Genomic DNA, 19,384 nt, shown 5'->3' on the forward strand with positions numbered 1-19,384 from the left:
GAGACTGAGAATCAACTGCAAATGTTAATTTGAGAAGTGATGGGTGGGGTGGCTTGAATTAGGGAGGTGGGACTAGGAAGAACTGGACAATGTGATAATCTCTCAGCTATGATGTTGGGAGGGTAGGGCATGCTCATTACTAGTTTGGACTTTATTCTGAAAGGATAAAGGAGAAGGAAGCTTTTAAAACACCTCAGCTACCTGCCTGATCCATTCCGATTCATGCTTAGACATCGCCCTGCAGACAGCATGAACAGTCTGAGGACACCGCACAGATCTCAAGCATACACCCCAGCCCCAGAAGATGGGGAACTGCCTCAAATCCCCGACTTCGGATGACATCTCCCTGCTTCACGAGTCTCAGTCCGAACGGGCTAGCTTTGACAAGGTGACAGAGCCCGATCAGGAACAAGTTCCCGTTCCCATCTATCGTCCTCATCCTACACCTAACCAGACTCGGCTATAGAACAGCTCAAAGAATAGGCCTTGGGCAGCATCTGCCTAAAGGAGTTTATGACCCTGGAAGAGAGGGATCAGAAAAAAGATCCGAGAGCGTGTGATCTGTCTGATGGACTTTGTCTATGGGGACCCGATTCGATTTCTGCCGTGCATGCACATCGGTCACCTGGACTGTACAGATGACTGGTTGATGAGATCCTTCACATGGCCCTCCTGCATGGAGCCAGTTGATGCAGCGCTGCTCTCATCCTGTGAGACTAACTGAGCCAGGGTCTCCCATCTGACTTCAAGGGAACCGTCAGTTTGGTGGTTTTGATCTTTTCTCACTGAGCCCAAAGAGCCAGGGATTAGGAATTAAGATCATGCACAAAAGTTTCCTTAAAATTCCTGCATGGCTGTAGATGTTGAAGAAAGTATGTGATATTTTAGAAATTCAGGGGGAAAGTAGGATGGATGGTATTTTCATGTAAAGCCTTGACCCAGTGTTTAAAGTATAATTGTTATTAGACCTAGTTCTTGCTCCAGTACATAGGAATTGTGTAAAGTGTTACAGCAACTGAACATGTTTAAATTGTGTGAGTTAAAGCTTAGGAAAGTTTCCTTAGAAAGCTTAGGAAGTAAGTTTCTTCTCCCACCCAAATTCTTTTCTGAAAAGTTACTGACATTCGGGTCAAGGTTTTATTAAAAGCTACATTTTATAACACTGGCACAAAAAAATGTAGTTTTAAGCTCGTTTGTGCAGTTCTTTTTTCCCACTGGAAATGGAATTCATTGCCTTAGTTCTTTTTAAATAGTGTATTATCATCGTTAGGGCTTGCTCCGTGCTTGAAAGCCAGTTTATTTATAACCTGTTGTAAGTGCTATATTCTGTTTGCGGTTAAGAAATGCAGAATTCAAAGTGATCTCCTAACTTGTAAGCAAACTGAGATGCACTGTCACTTTTCTATTAAAAATGAGTTGATGTGTCAGGAAACAAGGCTAGCAAAGTGGATTTGATAACCCCGTCCTGTGTGTCTTATCTTATTGTTTTGGTTGTTAATATGGTGATAGTTGCAAGTCGTTGAAATTCAAATAATATTTCTGAAGTTTTGAGCTTTGAACTATGCCACCATGCCTATATAAAAATGAAGGTGGCACCATGATGACACGTAGAGAAATAGTTTCTCAGCTGTGACAGTTTTGATTCTCTTTCCTGTGACCTCTTTTCCCACCGTCTGAAACTATAGCAAAAGGATACTGCATCTCTTGTTACTGTAGTGCTTAGGTTACAGAAACACATCTAGTCTGTTTCATAGAAAAGTATCTGTTAAAGTGTCTTGCTAGGTGACTGACAGGAAAGGCAAATGTGTTGTTTTGTACACCAATGCAGCAGGATTTATATAACCACAAGACTTCATAGTTGCGATCACAAAGGAACTTCTCCTTTACTTTTTCTTGCAATTATTGTAAGAATACTCTAAATCTCTACACTTCTGAAGGATTAGAGGTAGAAATGTTCTAGTAAAGATGTAATATCTTATCTATTTAGCATGTGTTTATTTTTTCTTATGTTCTCGAGGTGATTTGTTCCTTCCACTCAGTGACATTGTAGTTAAAAAATGATGAGCAGAAGCGCTCTCCACTTTACAAATGAGAAATGTTCTTTTATATTGTGTTGAGTACTTGACTAACACTTTTTTACATACAAAAGTTTCTTGAAGGTTCTTCATAATTGAGTTATAGAAGAAATTATGTCAAATAGTTAATTGACATTCAGTTGAAGCATTCATACACTACTTAGTTTCCCAGTGGATCCCATGATGGAAATATTTAAAAATGAAATTGGAAAATACTGAAATTAGATTATCAGTTTGTTAAATTGTCTCATATATCTTGCTTAATTTCTGTTCATTAATTTATATCCACCCAATTTATAAAGTAAATTTGGAGGAAACAGCCAAAAAAAAAAAAAAAAAAAAAAAAAGAATAGACTGCACCCCTTCCTTATAGCAAGACAAGAGAGAAAGGAACACACAGTGAGAATTCATGCAGTGCAAGAACGTAACTGTAAAAGTGAGAAAAATAGGCTCAGGACAAGTTAACAATCAAAGAAAGCATTCACTCTAGGCTGAGCCTGCATTCCTTGGTCTTGTGATCTAGGGAGGTGGTTTTAGAAGTACACCATGAAATAGAAAGGTTAAAAGTAAAGAAGAAGCAACTCTATTATGAGTGTGTTATGGTTTGTATATGCTTGGCCCAAGGAGTGGCATTATTAGAAGGTGTGGAGTAGGTGTGGCCTTGTTAGAATAGGTGTGTCACTGAGGGTGTAAACTATAAGATCTTCACCCTAGCTGCCTGGAAGTGAGTATTCTGCTAGCAGCCTTCAGATGAAGATGCAGAACTCTCTCTCAGCTCCTCCTAAACCATGCCTGCCTGGATGCTCCCATATTCCTACTTTGATGATACTGGACTGAACCTGTAAGCCAGCCCCAATTAAATATTGTCCTTTATAAAACTTGCCTTGGTCATGGTGCCTGTTCACAGCAGAGAAACCCTAAGACAAAGTGTAAGAACGGAGAACATGATTAGCCAGTATAGCTGATCAAGATGTCAAAAATAGTGACCTGCTTCTTAGCATAGAGGGAAACTTTGGCCTGATTAAACTTTGTTAATTTATTACAAAAGAATTACTGCTTTTGGGATTACAATGAGCATGTAGAAAGAAAGACAGATGAAAATTGTTTAGTTAGATATGCTTCCAAAAAACACATATTCAACAATCCTGTTGTAATTTCCTCTCATGTGACAATTTTAAATCTGCTTTTTAAGAATTTGTATTTGTGGTAATTATCTTTAGAAAATGTGTAACTTAGCCGGGCATGGTGGTACACGCCTTTAATCCCAGCACTTGGGAGGCAGAGGCTGGTGGATTTCTGAGTTCAAGGCCAGCCTGGTCTACAGAGTGAGTTCAGGACAGCCAGGAAACCCTGTCTCAGGAAAAAAAAAAAAAGAAAGAAAAGAAAAGAAAGAATGAAAGAAAATGTGTAACTTGTAGCTATGAAGTAATTTTCTCACACAGAAAAACTTTGTCTTAAGGGGCATGAAAGGGGTTAAGAGAAAAAAATAAAACACTGGGGCCTGCCTTTGCTTTAACCACTCTGTGTATGTATAATTTCCCCCCTTTTCTTTCTCTCTAATCACTGGCAACAGCCCTTCTCCCCTGGTCAGCTGCTTTCAGTACTGATACCAATCACTAATGCCACAACTCGCTGCCAGACTGATTACCTTGTGATGTCAAAGCTGCCCTTAGAGAGAGAGAGAGAAAGAGATCGTGTGTGTAAATGCATGTTCGTAACATGTTCGTTACATGTTGGTATCAGAGGAGAACATTATAGACTTGGTCCTCTCCTCCTTTTACATGGCTTCTAGGTATCCAACTGAAGCTGCAGGCTAGCATGCCAACCACTTAAAGGCTGACCCATCTCACCAGCCCAATCTTTTCATCATAATAAACCAAAATAAAGGGGATTCCATTTATAAACACATATTTTGAATCTTTTTAACAAAGTTGAACATGTTAGAAGTCACTGAAAGAAGTCCCCCACTCCCCGCCCCCAGACAGGGTTTCTCTGTGTAGCCCTGGCTGTCCTGGAACTTACTCTGTACACCAGACTGGCCTCGAACTCAGAAATCCACCTGCCTCAGCCTCCCAAGTGCTGGGATTAAAGGTGTGTGCAACCACTGCCTGGCTAAGAAGTTATTCTTAATGTTTAGCCAGCCAATAGGAAATCAAAAACAATAGATTACTTATTCTCTTATAAATAAGAATTACATGAAAAGAAGTACCTTGCATATTGGAACAATTTCCACAGAAAAAGTACTCTTGTAATTGTATGTGTTACTATGAATATCCTGGGAGATCAATCTTTGTGATGCTTTATATCTATTAAGAAAAAAAACATTATCAATAGAAAGGGACAGGTCCATACTTATATAACCTTCGTTTTATCCAATCAAAGGTCAATGCCTTCAAACAGCTTCCTGGTGGTGTGGTTAGCTTTAATTGTCAGCTTGATATAACCTAGAATCACCTGAGAAGGATCTTCTACAGCCCAGAAAGGACTGAGTTGGTCTATGGACATATCTGTGGAAAGACATCTTAAGTAAATTGCTGTGGGAAGACCCAGGCCCACAGTGGCTCCTTCTCCAGGCAGAGGGTCCTGAACTATTTAAAGTAAAGAAATCTAGAGGAGCATAAACAAGCAAGCAGGTGAGCAGGCATGGACACATTAATTTCTCTCTGCCCTGGGATATGATGTGACTCGCTGATTAATTAGTCCATGATGGTAGACTATAACAACTGTAAACCTAATGAACCCTTCCTTCCTTTAAGCTGCTTTCTGTCAGACTGATTTTATCACAGCAACAGACATGGAACACAGGCCAAAGCCTAATTTTACCCATATTTCAAACCTTCTTCAGAATGACTATAGTCTAAGCCATACTAAAGTACCTCCTGGGTCTTTGTTCCTGCTAACCTTACCTTTCAATATAAACTCAGCTTATGAATATTTCTCCCATCTTGAAGGCCTAGCTCTTCTACCCATCTCTATAGTTCAGCAATATAATGCCTATTACTACAGTTAGGTTTAGCTACCAAAAGATTCATCAGCACTCTTTGGCTGATATAAAATGGGTAACTCCATGTTTCATGACTGTTTAAATATGCATACTAAAATTGTATTTGTAACAAAGTAAGTTACCTAAGCCTGAAGAACAGATGTGACCTATATGTCTCCTGTTTCCTTATCCTTGGACTTACAAATTTAGGTTACAACGTACCTACAGGGAACTGTACCCTGAAGAAACTCCACCATCTTCTGAGCATGTTGTTTTGAAGAATAATAAAAATCCAGACCATCTAAAAATATAATAAAAACAGTTCTGCAAAACAAGGTTTTCTTACATGATCATATCACAAAATCACTTAAGTCCATAAGAAAACATACTATTAGAAAATATTATAGACAAAATAGTTTAAGAATATCAATTAAGACTTGTTTGGCAAAAAAAAAAAAAAAAAAAGGAGACAAAGTTAACAAATAAAAACAAGATTCATAATTCACAAGAACAAAATTCAAGGCCAAAAGAAAAGGAAAAGAATATTTTATGTAATAAATGAAACAATCTGCCAAGAAAATGACAAAAATTCATGTAGTTGACATGCATGAAAAAAATTACATACTGCGACTGAACAAAGTAGTCACTGGACAACAATATCTATCTATCCCAGAGCAGTATCACTTAACACTGTCAACAAAGGAACAGGCCAATGCAAATCTACTGCTAAGAACTTATGATGTACCTAAATAAGAACTCCATTTACCCATTAAAAGTATAATACCAAGGAAAATAAACAAAGTCACAGAACTTACATTTCTAGAAATATTAAGACAGGGAACTAGCATAAAATTTTAAGTTCATGTAAACTTGAGATTGCAGAAATAGGCTATTACATTTAATCAACAGAACTTAACAATTAAAGGCATTTTTAAATAGAGAAAAAGTAGCTCTTCAATCCCCCCCACAAAGATGAATTTAGGCACTTCACATCAATTCAAGAGTTAAGACCTATGAGTTAAAATTGTAACACTCATAAAAAATAGGATATTTTTGTAACTTCAACTGCCTAGAAGAGGTTTAGAGCAAACCCTCTCCAATCTGCGGAGCTGCCTGCCTGCAGACTGTGTAGTATGTGCAGTACATGCCTGCTTTCCAGCCTCGTGAGCTATCACACATGCTTAGGTGAGCTTTGGTGATGCGGCTGACCTTGAGTCATTTCTACTCCTGTAAGGAACCCCAGTAAAACACTCTGCTCCATTAAGTTGGACTTCGATGGTGTACATCTGTGACTCTAATTCCAGGAGCATCTAATGTCTTTTTCTGGCCTCTGCGGGCACTGCAAACATGTGGTGCATTTATATGCATGCAGGCAAGACATTCATACATACAGAAAATACATTTAAAAGAAAACAAGATATACATGTTTGCAATAAAAAGTAACAACATTTAGAAAAGGAGAAGACAGTCTAGAAGAAAACAAAGCAAATCATACAAGCAATACATTTATATGTACAATATGCCTCATATCATTAGTCTTTAATGAAAAAGAAAGCCACAGGAAGATAGCACTACAGACTTCCCTCCGCAATGTCTATAAACCAGGATGGTAAGCAATTTAAGTACAGAATCTGGGACCTTCCAACATTTCTGTCAAGAATGTAAGGACCACAGCCATTTGAAAACACTAAGGAAGTTTCTCAAACATAATCATCAACAGAAATTTCCCATATAACTCAGCACTTCTGCCTTTCAGTATAGCCTCAAAGACAGGTCAGAACTTTGCCTGAAAGGTCAAAAACTGCCTGAAGATGACAGATGTTACCTAAATTCCATGTGACATATGGCCCAACAAAAATAAATTCATAAATAAATGTCATGAAAAATTATTCAAGAGAACTATCTGAAAGCAATCAGTGTCTTAAAGGGAAAGGAAATGACTTATGCCTGGAGATGCCTAACAAAGTAGCTTAATGGACAGGTTCTTCCAAACCAGTTAATAAACACTGAAAACAAAACAGGAGAACTCTGGGCTGGAGAGATGGCTCAGCAGTTAAGAGCACTGACTGCTCTTCTGAAAGTCCTGAGTTCAAATCCCAGCAACCACATGGTGGCTCCAACCATCTGTAATGGGGTCTGACACCCTCTTCTGGTGAGTCTGAAGACAGCTACAGTGTACTCACATATAATAAATAAATACACCTTTTAAAAAAAAAAAAGGCGAACACTGTAACTTTTTCCAGTTAACTGATAACAAAACTGGACAGAGTCCCTAAACACATTTATGCATACACATCCGCATATATCATTTAGAAACCTCAACAACCACTCACACCAAAGTCCCAGAACTAAGGAGAATGGGGCAGGAGCACTGAGTGTCCAAGGACAGTCTCGGGCCGCACAGACCCTGTTTCCAACGCATGCGGGTCTGCATGCTCTCAGTGCTTGAGAGGGAATGGAGTGCAGTGCTGGTGAGCTTTTGCTTTGTTGTTCTGAGAACAAGAGCATTAAGTTGGAGGGCAGTATCTAGGAAGAGTCAGGAGAGGGAAAGAATATGAATAAAATATATTGCACGAAATATTTTAAAAGTTTAAAAACAAGAGAAAAGGAAAAGAAGACTTCAAGAAATACTATATTTACATCTTGAAGGTAACCAACATCCTAAAAACACATGCAAAACTCGGCAAAACAGATCCGTGAGCGAAGATAACTAACAACAGATGGCTCACATTAGAAACCAAATGATTAAGATGCATAAGAAAGCCGTTAGCCCTCATTACTAATCAAGAGGTACAGATTAATACAACTGCCATTATCTTGTCCAAAACTTAGAAAGGCCAATCCAGTTCTTATCCATACCAGGACGTGTCTGGACAATGAAAGCTTATTAGCACTGAAAAAGTACACCAATACTATTGTAGGACATCAAAGTTTATATTCGGATTCTCTTGTGCAGCAATTCCAATTCCTTCAATCAATTCTCAAGAATTAAACCACTTCCCAAGAAAAACTACTACACATGCACAAGGATGAACATATGAATAATTATTCAGTGCTATTCTTGGTAAAAAAAAAAAAAAAATAACTGTAAGTCCATTAATAAAGATATCAATTTATATATCCAATGACTAAGGACTCTTAGACAGCAATTAAAAATAATTAAGTGGAACTATATGCATTGTTGGTAAATGTTTTCCAAATGTGTTAAAAGAAGATCAAAGTTGCCAGGCAGTGGTGGTGCACGCCTTTAATCCCAGCACTTGGGAGGCTGAGGCAGGTGGATTTCTGAGTTTGAGGCCAGCTTGGTCTACAGAGTGAGTTCCAGGACAGCCAAGGCTACACAGAGAAACCTTGTCTCGAAAAATCCAAAAAACAAAACAAAACAAAAAAGAAAAGAAAATCAAAGTCTTGGAACACTAAATGAGAACAACTACTTAGAACTTTCAGAGTGTATTTTGTTTTAAGGAACTACATAATCTTTAGATGACAGGTGGATAAAGTGGGGCAGGGACTCCTTATTTACACATGCTTTGAATTTTTAAACTATTAAATACATCCTTTGTCTTTGTGTGTGTGTGTGTGTGTGTGTGTGTGTGTGTGTGTGTGTTTATGCACATGTGTGCAAGGTACCAATAGGACAAAGAAAGCATTACTAGACTCCCTGGAGTTAGAATTACAGGTGGATTTTGAACCACTGAAAATGGGTGCTTGGAACCAAGCTCCAATCCTCTAAAGGAACAACCAGTTCTTACCTGCTGAGTCATCTCTCCAGCTCCAATTATTATTTTTGAGTTACAAATATACAAGATAAGGAAAATAATAGTTTAAGTCGAAAGTCACTATGTATGGCATCTCCATCAAATACTTAAGTATGCTTCATCTACAGTGACTGCTATTGGACTGCAGTGTCACTCAGAGACAGAGTCATGAAAAGCCCACATGCCAATTCCAACCACCACAGAAAACACACCAAACAAAAGACAGTAAACTGAGGCAGATCTTATAAACTACTATGAGATTTTTCAAGTTTTAAAATTCTATTCAGACATTTCATTATTTGTTCATCCCTCTTTATTTACTTTATTTGATAAAATTTTTGAGGTATTTTATAACACATTAGTGGAGTCACTTGGCTTATTCTTTATATAGCAAGATAAGCAACACAGAGAACAAGAATCAATATTAATATATCATTATATTCCAAGCACAAAGAATGGCATCTATCATAAACTAAAAGCTTAATAAATGAAATGGGACAGAAGAACATCAGGGCAGAATACAGGAGGGGTGTAGGGATGACATGGGACAGTTCTAGATATGTACTATCCAGAATAGCCACTAATGTCATATGAGTTTAATACTGGCTAACAGAAAACAATTCAATTCCTGAGTTAAAGTAGCTAGCTATACTTCAAATATTAGCCACGTGTGGACAGTCACTACCACTGGACAGTGCAGACAGAAAATTAACATTGCTTTCTTCTTATACATATATTTGTATACATTTTTTAAAGAATTTTTTAACCATTTCAACTTCTGAGAAAGATAATTTTGAGTAACTGAAAGAAAATTTTGATACTGTTTCAAATTCTTTTAAATTTGAACTTACCATGAATCTCCTTGATACGTAGTGTATTCTGATGCATTCCATATTTTAGAATCAACTGCTCCAGATAATAGAATGTTTTCTTGTGCAGAGTCTAAATATCCATGCATTACAGAATCAATAAATTACATTCCAAAAAAAAGCATTTAGAAATATAGTATAAATACATATATCATCTACAGATATAGAGCACTGATTTTTCAAACAAAACATCCTTTAAAAAATTACCTAACACATAAAATAGAAATGTATTTCCAAAGTTGAATGCTCCACTAACCTAGACTCCAGTTATGCATAAAGGACTTAGGGAACTGACAATATTTTATCACCTAATGAAAATGGAATTTCATGATGAAATTCAAGATTCAGGAGTCACTCATCATCTGTCTTCAGTACCTTCTGCCTGACTTGGATCACAGCCTTCCAGAAGTCCTTAGCTTCTACTCTGTGGCAGTCTCCACACATCTGGGACTGAACAACATAATCCACCACAAACACTTGCTGCAGGATAGCACCGTTCATCACCTGGAAAAGAAAGCAATTGCACTCCTTCACTCCTAGTTGTTCAATAGTGAATACTTTAATTTAAAAATAGAATAAAAATGTTTTCTATAAATGCATTAAGAACATCAATAAGTCCAAGTTAAAATTATAAAACTAAGTTATACTACGTATGTGGGGAGAGCACAACCAAGGGTTAAATATGGGACCTCATGCACGCTGATCGAGCTCTCTACCCCAGCCATGTCCTCCATGCTTAGTGTTTTAAGAAAGGGACATGTGGAATTCTAAAGATTAGATTATCTTTTTAAGTTTACCTCATGAAAATGTGAACATATTCTTTTAATAATGTGGAGGTAGGAAGGTGTTTTGATTGTACAGTGCTTGTCCCTCGTGCTTGAAGCCTTGGGTTTGATTCTCATCGCCACACAAAGCCAGGCATGCTGGCACACACCTACAATTCCAATACTTGGGAAGTAGAAGCAGGATGATCAAAAACTCAAACTCACTCCTATTTGCGGAGTTTGAGAACTAAATCTAAAAACATTTTTAAGTTGTATACACATGTACATGATATACATGTATGTCTATGTGACATACAAAGAATTCACTTTTAGAAGGACACATGGGTAATACAAACAACCAAGGGTTAATCATGGCGATGCACAGCACCTTTATGCCAGCACTCAGAAGTAAAGGCAGGAGGATCTCTGAATTCCAAACCAGCCTAGTCTACTAAGCTGTAGGCCACCAAGGACTACTTAGTAAGAACCTATCTTAAACAACAATAAAACCTTAATTTAAAGAGACTACTGCACACACTAATTCTGAGCAATTGTAGTTACTAGTCACCTAATCATGTCAAATGACCAAAAGATAACAAATGACTAAGATTTAGATTATATTCTTCCTCTTAAGCCATTTAATCCATAAAATAATTTAACACTAGTCTCATTCTCACTATTTGCACCTTAACCATGTTTAGAAAAAATGAACAGCTTACCTCTTTCTGAATTGTCAATTTAACTTTAAGTCTCTTGGAATGGGGCTCAGTCCAAACAAAGCCTGCATCAACAAGCCGAACCTTTAATAATGGGGAAAAAGGAAATATAAGTCCCCACCTGAGAGGTAGAAAGGTGACTGAATACCTCAATAAAGACTCACATCAGAGAGGCTTAAACCATAGCTAATGGGGATAGAGGCAGAAACCCACAGCCAAGCATCAGGCAGAGAGCAAGCCAAAATTGGAGCTCTACCAGATCCTCCCATGGCATTCCAGGAACCCCTTGGAAAAGAGGTGGGGGACTGCAGGAGCCAGAGGCATGAAGAGAGCAGGAGAACATTGCCCACACAATCAACTGAACAGGTCACAGGGGCTCACACAGACTGAAGCAACAGTCAGGGAGCCTGCATGGGTCTGCACTAGGTCCTCTGCATACATCTATGGTTGTTAGCTTGTGTTTCTGCGGGGCTTCTAACAATGGGAGTGTGAAGTGCCTCCGAGTTTTTGCTCTGCCTTGATGGACATATGTGCCTAGTATTACTATATCTTGTTATTCCATTCTATGTTCAGCTGATATCCATGGGAAGCATGATCTTTTCTGAAAGGAAATGAAGGAGGAGTGGATCTAGGGAAAAAAGGAGGTGGCAGGGGAATTGGGGGAGTGGAAAGAAGAGAAATTTCTGTCAGGATGGATTGTATGAAAGAGTAAAAAAAGGAAAAAAAATTAAATAAGACTCATAAGATCTTTGAAGGAACATGTGATTAACGTCATTACAATCGATCAGCATAAAAAAGGAAAGGTTTATCACTAAAACCATGGCAACAATAGCAGCAAATGAAAGGACAAGCCAATGACTACTATCGAGTCAAGCAAGAATTTTCAGAGGGGAAAAAATTATTAAAAAAAAAAAAGTACTGGTCTTCAAAAAGAAATTTACTTTTTCATAAGAAAATGAACTGGTGTCTTTATTACCCTAAAGAACCACACATGCCGGGCAGTGGTGGCGCATGCCTGTAATCCCAGCACTCTGGGAGGTAGAGGCAGGCAGATTTCTGAGTTTGAGGCCAGCCTGATCTACAGAGTGAGTTCCAGGACAGCCGGGGCTACACAGAGAAACCCTGTCTCGAAAAAAGCCAAATCCAAAAAAAACCAAAAGAAAAAAAAACATCAGCTTCTACTCAAGTTAATACCTTTCTACATTAGTCTGTGGCTTCTTGATTTTTAGGGACATTTAGGGGAGAGATGGCTTAGTGGTTACAAGCACTGGCTGTTCTTTTTTTTAAAAAAATTCATTTATTTTATTTATATGAGTACACTATCACTGTCCTCAGACACACCAGAAGAGGACATTGGATGCCATTACAGATGGTTGTGAGCTATCATGTAGTTGCTGGGAATTGAACTCAGGACCTCTGGAAGAACAGTCAGTGCTCTTAACCACTGAGCCATCTCTCCAGCCCAGCACTGGCTGTTCTTTCAGAGGACCTGGGTTCAATCCTCAACACCTACATGGTAGCTCACATCTGTCTGTAACTCTAGTTCCAGGGGATCTGACACTTTTCACAGACATTCATGCAGGCAAAACATCAATGACCATAAAAAAAAATAAAAATTACAGAATGAATTTCAAGGTTATGCAGAGAAATCCTGTCTGTGGCTAGAGGGATGGACATTCTTTTGGGAAATGTTCACATACTGACTACATAATTGTAATACTGCAAGATCAGGAGCTAAAAACAGCTTGCTATTCTTGATACACTAAACATAATGCAACAAGGCTTTAGAATAAAGAAACAGAAAGAACAAGAATGGAGGTTTTGTAATAATCAAAGTAGAAACCCAAACTAAGAGGAGCCAGAAATAAGCAAAGCTAGAGTTACTTAGAGGATAATTCTATAGGATTTCATTAATACCTATATATTAGAAAGAGGAAGAGAACATACACTAGTACAATACCCAAGTATCGAGCTTAAACAGCTAGGTATTTCAAATTTTTTTGATACAAATAAACAAAAGATTTAATAGAGAAAGACCCCCTCCTGGCATCTATGACATGCATAAGTAGACAGTATGATACTGGTCTGGAGGAACACAGAAAAATCTATTAAATAACAGACTGAAAAGTGTGAGCAAGCAGATTATAACTCTATCAAATACTATCTGATGAGAATAAGACTAGCGCCGGGCGGTGGTGGCGCACGCCTGTAATCCCAGCACTCTGGGAGGCAGGGGCAGGCGGATTTCTGAATTTGAGGCCAGCCTGGTCTACAGAGTGAGTTCCAGGACAGCCAGGGCTACACAGAAAAATCCTGTCTCGAAAAAACAAAAACAAAAACAAAGAGAGAATAAATAAGACTAGCCAAGGCAGATGCAGTACTCAAGAATAAACCCCTAATATGACTGAGTGAGCTACAGCAAATCCCAGTAGTCAAGAAATTAAGTCAGAATGATAAGCAGTTCCGAACCACCCTCTTTCCCCTACCCCTGTGCGTCGGCCCGGCCCGGCACCCCATGCCCCTGACCTGCCCCTGCACCGCGCCCTCCCCCGCCCCCGCTCCCCGCCCCACACCCTGCACCCTGACCCCACCCCCAGTTAGTATCTGCAGGAGTTACTGGGAATGTACAGATGCACAGAGCACTAAGTCAGCCTGCCTCCTCTTCCTAAAGCCCTCGCCTCCATCTGCAAACATGCCGAGACCCTCACAGCCACTTCAGCGTTCCCTTAACAGACTCAGCACACTTGTTCTTAGAGAAGCAACTGCCAACTGAGTCCTTTGTCCTTTAATGTAATTCCAGATACCCTCCCTCTCATTTCCTCCAATCCAATTTCCATATGGTACTTCAGTGTCTTCTGTACCCATTTACCATTCTCTACTTTCACACACAAAAAAAAGAAAGAAAGAAAGAAAAAGCAAATCAGGGGAGCATTCCTTTCCCTTTCTAGTCATCCTGACTGTACTGCTTCACTCCGTGCAATTAAAAAGTCCAAGGGCAAGATGAATCTATAACTTGAAAGATTTCAGAACTTAAACATAATACAGCTAGGACTGGAGAGAAGGCTTAGTGGGAAGAGCACTTGCTGTCCTTCTAGGGAACCCAAGTTTGACTCCCAGCACCCACAAATCAGATCACAACCATCTGTGACTCCAGTTCCAGGGGAGCCAGCACCCTCTACTGCCATCCAAAGGCACTCACTGCACATACCCAATGTACAGACACATTCAGGCAAAGCATCCACAGAAATAAATTTTAAAATCTCAACAAATTGTTCTAATAAAATAAAAATACTACTGCTCAACAAAGGTCAATATAAAAAGTAAGAGAGTGTGTGTATGTTGTGTGTGTGTGTGTGTGTGTGTGTATTTGTGTATTATAATACTGTATGAGACTAGCAAAATGGTTCAGTGGTAGAGTACCTGACAATTTATGGCAAAGACCTTCAGTTCAATTTCCAGCCCCAAAAAACAGAAGGAAAAGAACGTAAGAGAAAAAACAAACAACAGCCACCAAAATAAAGCAAAAACTCACAGCAAAGGATTTTCTGAAAATGAGTGCACCAGTGAAAAAGAGCAGCAACTGTGACGACGGACCTACCTTACTCAGAGGAGCCTTAATTTTTTTCAGACACAGAGCAAGAAGCTCCCTGGATTCTAAAGCACACTGTACCCATGATGCTGGTGGCTGAAAATATCTGAAAGATAACAATTCCAAAGTTTGCCACTTTTCAGGGAAAAAAAAAAAAACAGCAATTTCCATTAATAGACAGAAACAATACTGAATATTAAAAGAGGAGTAATACTCAAAGCTAAAACTTTAACCCAAAGAGATTAAAAGTCCATGAGACCAGTGTCTTTAGTTCAAACCTAATCTTCTAAGAGTTGAAGAAAGCCTATCTGAGTCATGTTACGTATTGTGTCATTTCATTTAGTAAACACTGACATGAAGAGAGCGATGAAGACGGCTCAGAGAGGAAAGGGCTCGCTGCCAGACTGACAACCCGAGTGCACACAGTGAGAGGAGAGAGCCAAGCCCTAGGAACCGTCCTGTGACCGGTCCAGTGTGGAACCGAGGCAGTGTGGCAACGTGCACACACATGCAAAATAAACAGTAAGCGTCAGAAAGAAACAAACACAATACCCCAGTAAGGAGGGCTGGGGAGACAGCCGGGCAGTTACGGGGACTCAAGCCCCAGCTCTCTGTGGGGCAGCTCCAAGTGCCTGGAACTCTAGCTCTAAGGGGTTCAATGGCCCTGGCCTTCAGGGACACCAAACGTGCACACAGCTACACATATGTAATTAAAGACATTTTTTAAAAAAAATCCCAGTAAAGATGGCAATATTTCCAAAATTTCTTTGAAGGTACAATGACCAACAGCTAAGAATTATCTCAACTGAAACTAAAATTATTTATTTTATACTTCTAAAATCTTTGAGAAACGTTTTTCTCACACAAAAATAGGAAAACTAGTACACACAGAATTGTATATCAAAAGTTCAGTCATCAAGTTTCATTTCAGTTTTTAAGCTGAAAAACACAAGTTTCCAAAATAAACCTCAGTAAGCCAAGCATGGTGGTGCACACCTTTAATCCCAGCACTTGGGAAGCAGACACAGACTGAGTTCCAGGCCCGCCTGGTCTACAGAGCAAGGATAGTCCAGGATAGTCAGGGCTACAGAGAAAGTTTGTCTTGAAAAAAACAGAATTACTTAAACTTCATAAAGTAAAATACAAATCCTTTCTGTAAATTAAGAACCTTTTAACCCAGTCTTCCAAGGCCTAGTACACAGTAGTTATTGATGTTTGTTAGATATTTTCACAAGTTATGTAAATGCTTTCTTGTCATAATTATTAAATGGTTAAACACTTTGATTTTCCTGTTTCAAGGTTCAATAAAAACCATTTGTTTACAGTATTTTCAAAGGGTGTTTCAAATACTATTTATCATCTAATAAAAACCCTTCATTCTCATGAGAAACCTGAGACTGTACCAAAGCATGACAGAAAACTAGTTGTTAGGAAATTCAACAGGAAACTAGGTGTCCTGTTTCTTTGTCTAGCACTTATAAAACCCTGCCATGTATTTAATAATAAATATTTATAACAGACCAAAAGCCTCATACTTACAGGCTCACACACTGTAAACTCCCTAAAATAGCATACTAAATTTATGGGCTTATATATGTGCAAAGATTTGGGGAAATACATTTTGAATTCTTACAGAGGTCGACAGACAACCTCCACATACACAAAGCAAGTGCCAAACCTATTTGGGAAGTCACAGGCATATAATTTTTATATTCACTGGCAAGGTTTATGTCTCTCAATAGACATATTGATAGATGTAAACGGCTTGTGCCAACAACTAAAGGAATGGAACTGAAGAAGGAATGAACCATCAGCTCTCAGAAGGCATCTTCTACTGTCAGAGTCAGTATCTCACTTCTACTTTTATGCAAATCTTTTACTATCCTTTCCAGATTAGTAGGACAGTACAAAGCACAGTATAAAATTTCAAATTACCAAATCCTTGGTAACATCAACTAGGTAAAAATTAAATCTCAACAACACATTTCTGTGTACTTCAGTGTAATCTCAGCATACCACAGTGGCTCTCTCTATGAACACCAGCTTAAAGAAGCTAAACAAGTAACGTAACGTACCTTTGACATTGTTTGCAGAAAGAAATGGAGACCTGCTTGGGAACACCTTGGCTGATGTCAACTTTACTTCGTAAACAGGCCACACAAATATTGGCAGGATTTGGACTAATTGGGACACCACACTCACAGCACAAGCTTGAGAAAATAAAGCATAAAGTTTTCCAATTATATTTTATAAATTTACTAGTCAAATAAATAAATAAATAAATAAATAAATAAAAAACCTACCAAACCAAAGCCTTCAAGACTACTGTTTAAAGGAGTGGGGGAGGGGACACTCAATGGGTCAAAGTACTTCGAGCTCTTTAGCAAACAGGTCAATTTCCAGCACACAAGAGGCAGCTCACAAGCATCTGTAACTCCAGTTCCAGGAGACTCTACCCCTCAGCTGATGTCCGTGGCCTCTTGCATGCACTGGGCACACACACATACACCCAAGCACACACACATAAAATAAGTTGCTTTGTTTGTTTTTAAAAGACAAGTTGAGTGTGGTGGGAAATCTCTTTCGTCCTAACAATCAGGAAGCAGGGCATAGATCTGAGTCCCAAGCCAGCCAGAGCTCCATAAGGAGAGCCTGTCCCAAAGAGGGAAAAGGGGGCAGAAAAAGACAATCTAAAGACAAGAGTGAAGAACCCTGGAACATCTGCAAAAATCAATTCTGAAAATGCTTCAACACTGCACTAAGCAACTTTGCCATGCAAATGATAGAAATATCCTAGTCCCTCATCATCTCTTCTCTAAATGGAAAACTAAGAGAAAAAAAAAAAAGAAATTACCAATGCAAATAGTATAACACCAATACCAAAAACTAAAGTGCATTCCATTTCAACAATATGTAAGACAGTCAAGCGTGATGGTGCCGACCTTTACCCAGCACTGGGGAGGCAGAGGCAGGCAGATCTCTGAGTTCCCAAAAAGCAGGACTTAACATGGTAAGACTGTCTCAAAAGCAAAAGTACACAACCAAAAGAAACAACATACATAAATAAGATCAGTTTCTCTCCAGTCTTAAGACACATCTGACTAGGCTAGTTAACTGAAGCCCTCTTTGTTCTGAGCACTGTCTCGACAATGTGTAGGTCCCCTTCACTGGGACCCACAATGAACAGCAGATATATTTATTACATGAAAACACAAAGGAGATAATTAAGGAAAGGGGTCCTGAAGGGGTAGAAAGAATAGATAAGCACAACGGTAGGGTAAATACGAACACTGTACAATGTTAAATATACAGACCCGCATATATACACAAAAACATAATGAAACCCAGTATCTTCCCTTAAAAAACTTTTAAAAGGAAAAATAGACTAAATACAGGCCAAGAAGCACATCTATGCCCTACTGATGCTCTACGCTACAGGACTCTAACTCTAGCCTACTGGAGGCAGGAAAAAGAAATTGTGAAGCAGGCCTGACATAATCTCAACATTTGGGAGGCTACGGCAGAAGGAACGGGCCCTCAAGGTCAGCCTCGGCTACAGAGTGCATCCCAGGCCAACCGGGGCTCCGTGACAGGGCTGACTCCACAGAAGAAGGCTGTGAACCGCTGTCACCGCGGCTCACGGCTGCCCAGGAACACTCGAATCACCTTCCGGTGGCGGCCCCGGGCTGCACGTGGGCACCGAGCGAGCACCGTGCGGCTGGCAGGACAGGAGCTGAGCGACAAGCTTAGTGTCCCCGTGACCGGAGCCCACGCGCGGCCGCGCCTCTCGGTAAGAACTGTTCTCACAGCACTTATTTCCTACATCGCACCTAGGATGGGTTAGACTTCCTATGGGATCAAGACCTAGCGGACGTCTCCCCCTGCCAGGAAAAGTTTTCTCAGTAAATACTTTGCGATCTGGAAACATTAAGGGATCAATCAAGGAGGGCTGGCAACTCACATGTGTCCCGGGCTGCGGTCAATGGATTCCGTCATGTACTCCATGGTTCGGGACCTATGGAGCAGAGGGATGGACCCACCCGTGAGACTAAGATCTGGTCCCGTCTCCTGAGTTTCGGGGACAGGCGTCCCGCACACGTGACCCGGGGCCGCGAGCCGCCGCCCCGCACCGCCCTTCCGCCCTCCCCAGCGCCAGGGCCGGCCTGTGCCCCGCACCCGAGCCCCAGCGCCCACGCGGGCTCCCCCGTCTGGCCGCTGCTGGCGCAGGAGCCGGATCTCCCTCCCAGAACCTACCAGCACCTGCGTGACAGGCCAACGTACACGAACAGCCGGCAACTCGCCGACCGGCTGCACTATCTGTTACCTCCGCCTCCCAACGCCACTAGGAAGCTCTCGCGATAGGAAAACCGGAAATCCCGCGTGCTGCAGGAGGTGGACGAAGAGGCGGGTGGGCGGAGTCAAAGAAGACACGTGCAGCAAAGGGCGGGGCCTATGGGGTGGGCAGGGATATGGGAGGCGGGGCGAGCTGAGCTGGCTCGGAAAGGTGATTATAGACAGCGACTTGGTTTCTGTAATAGGCCCACCGGTTCCACCCGCCCCATACCTTTAAAAAGCTCTTCTCAGCTCCAGGAGAGATGGTTCAGCGGTTAAAAAGCAGTTGTTCTTACAA

General features: G+C 40.2%; 1 protein-coding gene and 1 pseudogene across 5 annotated transcripts in view; one reads left to right on the top strand and one right to left on the bottom strand.

Annotated features, from left to right (window-relative positions):
- The window catches only part of Nmd3 (NMD3 ribosome export adaptor), a 29,219-nt gene extending 10,097 nt beyond the window's left edge, over positions 1-19,122 (bottom strand). Inside the window, exons 1-9 of one of the 5 annotated variants that reach the window (XM_052180357.1) lie at positions 19,009-19,122; positions 18,716-18,769; positions 16,830-16,964; positions 14,764-14,860; positions 11,169-11,249; positions 10,061-10,189; positions 9,668-9,758; positions 5,281-5,359; positions 4,285-4,381 (exon numbers count right to left, since the gene is read on the bottom strand). In XM_052180357.1, coding sequence (XP_052036317.1) covers positions 4,285-4,381; positions 5,281-5,359; positions 9,668-9,758; positions 10,061-10,189; positions 11,169-11,249; positions 14,764-14,860; positions 16,830-16,964; positions 18,716-18,759 — 753 coding nt within the window. In that variant the 5' untranslated portion in view covers positions 18,760-18,769; positions 19,009-19,122. Of the gene's footprint in view, positions 1-4,284; positions 4,382-5,280; positions 5,360-9,667; positions 9,759-10,060; positions 10,190-11,168; positions 11,250-14,763; positions 14,861-16,829; positions 16,965-18,715; positions 18,928-19,008 lie in introns of those variants that run through there. The other 4 variants (XM_052180359.1, XM_052180360.1, XM_052180358.1 and 1 more) reach the window with 4 other exon arrangements.
- Positions 279-843, top strand: LOC127683264 (RING finger protein 11-like; annotated as a pseudogene).
- Positions 19,123-19,384: the final 262 nt, after the last annotated feature.

This window comes from Apodemus sylvaticus, chromosome 4 (genome assembly GCF_947179515.1).
Source record: "Apodemus sylvaticus chromosome 4, mApoSyl1.1, whole genome shotgun sequence".
NCBI classification, from domain to species: Eukaryota; Metazoa; Chordata; class Mammalia; order Rodentia; family Muridae; genus Apodemus; species Apodemus sylvaticus.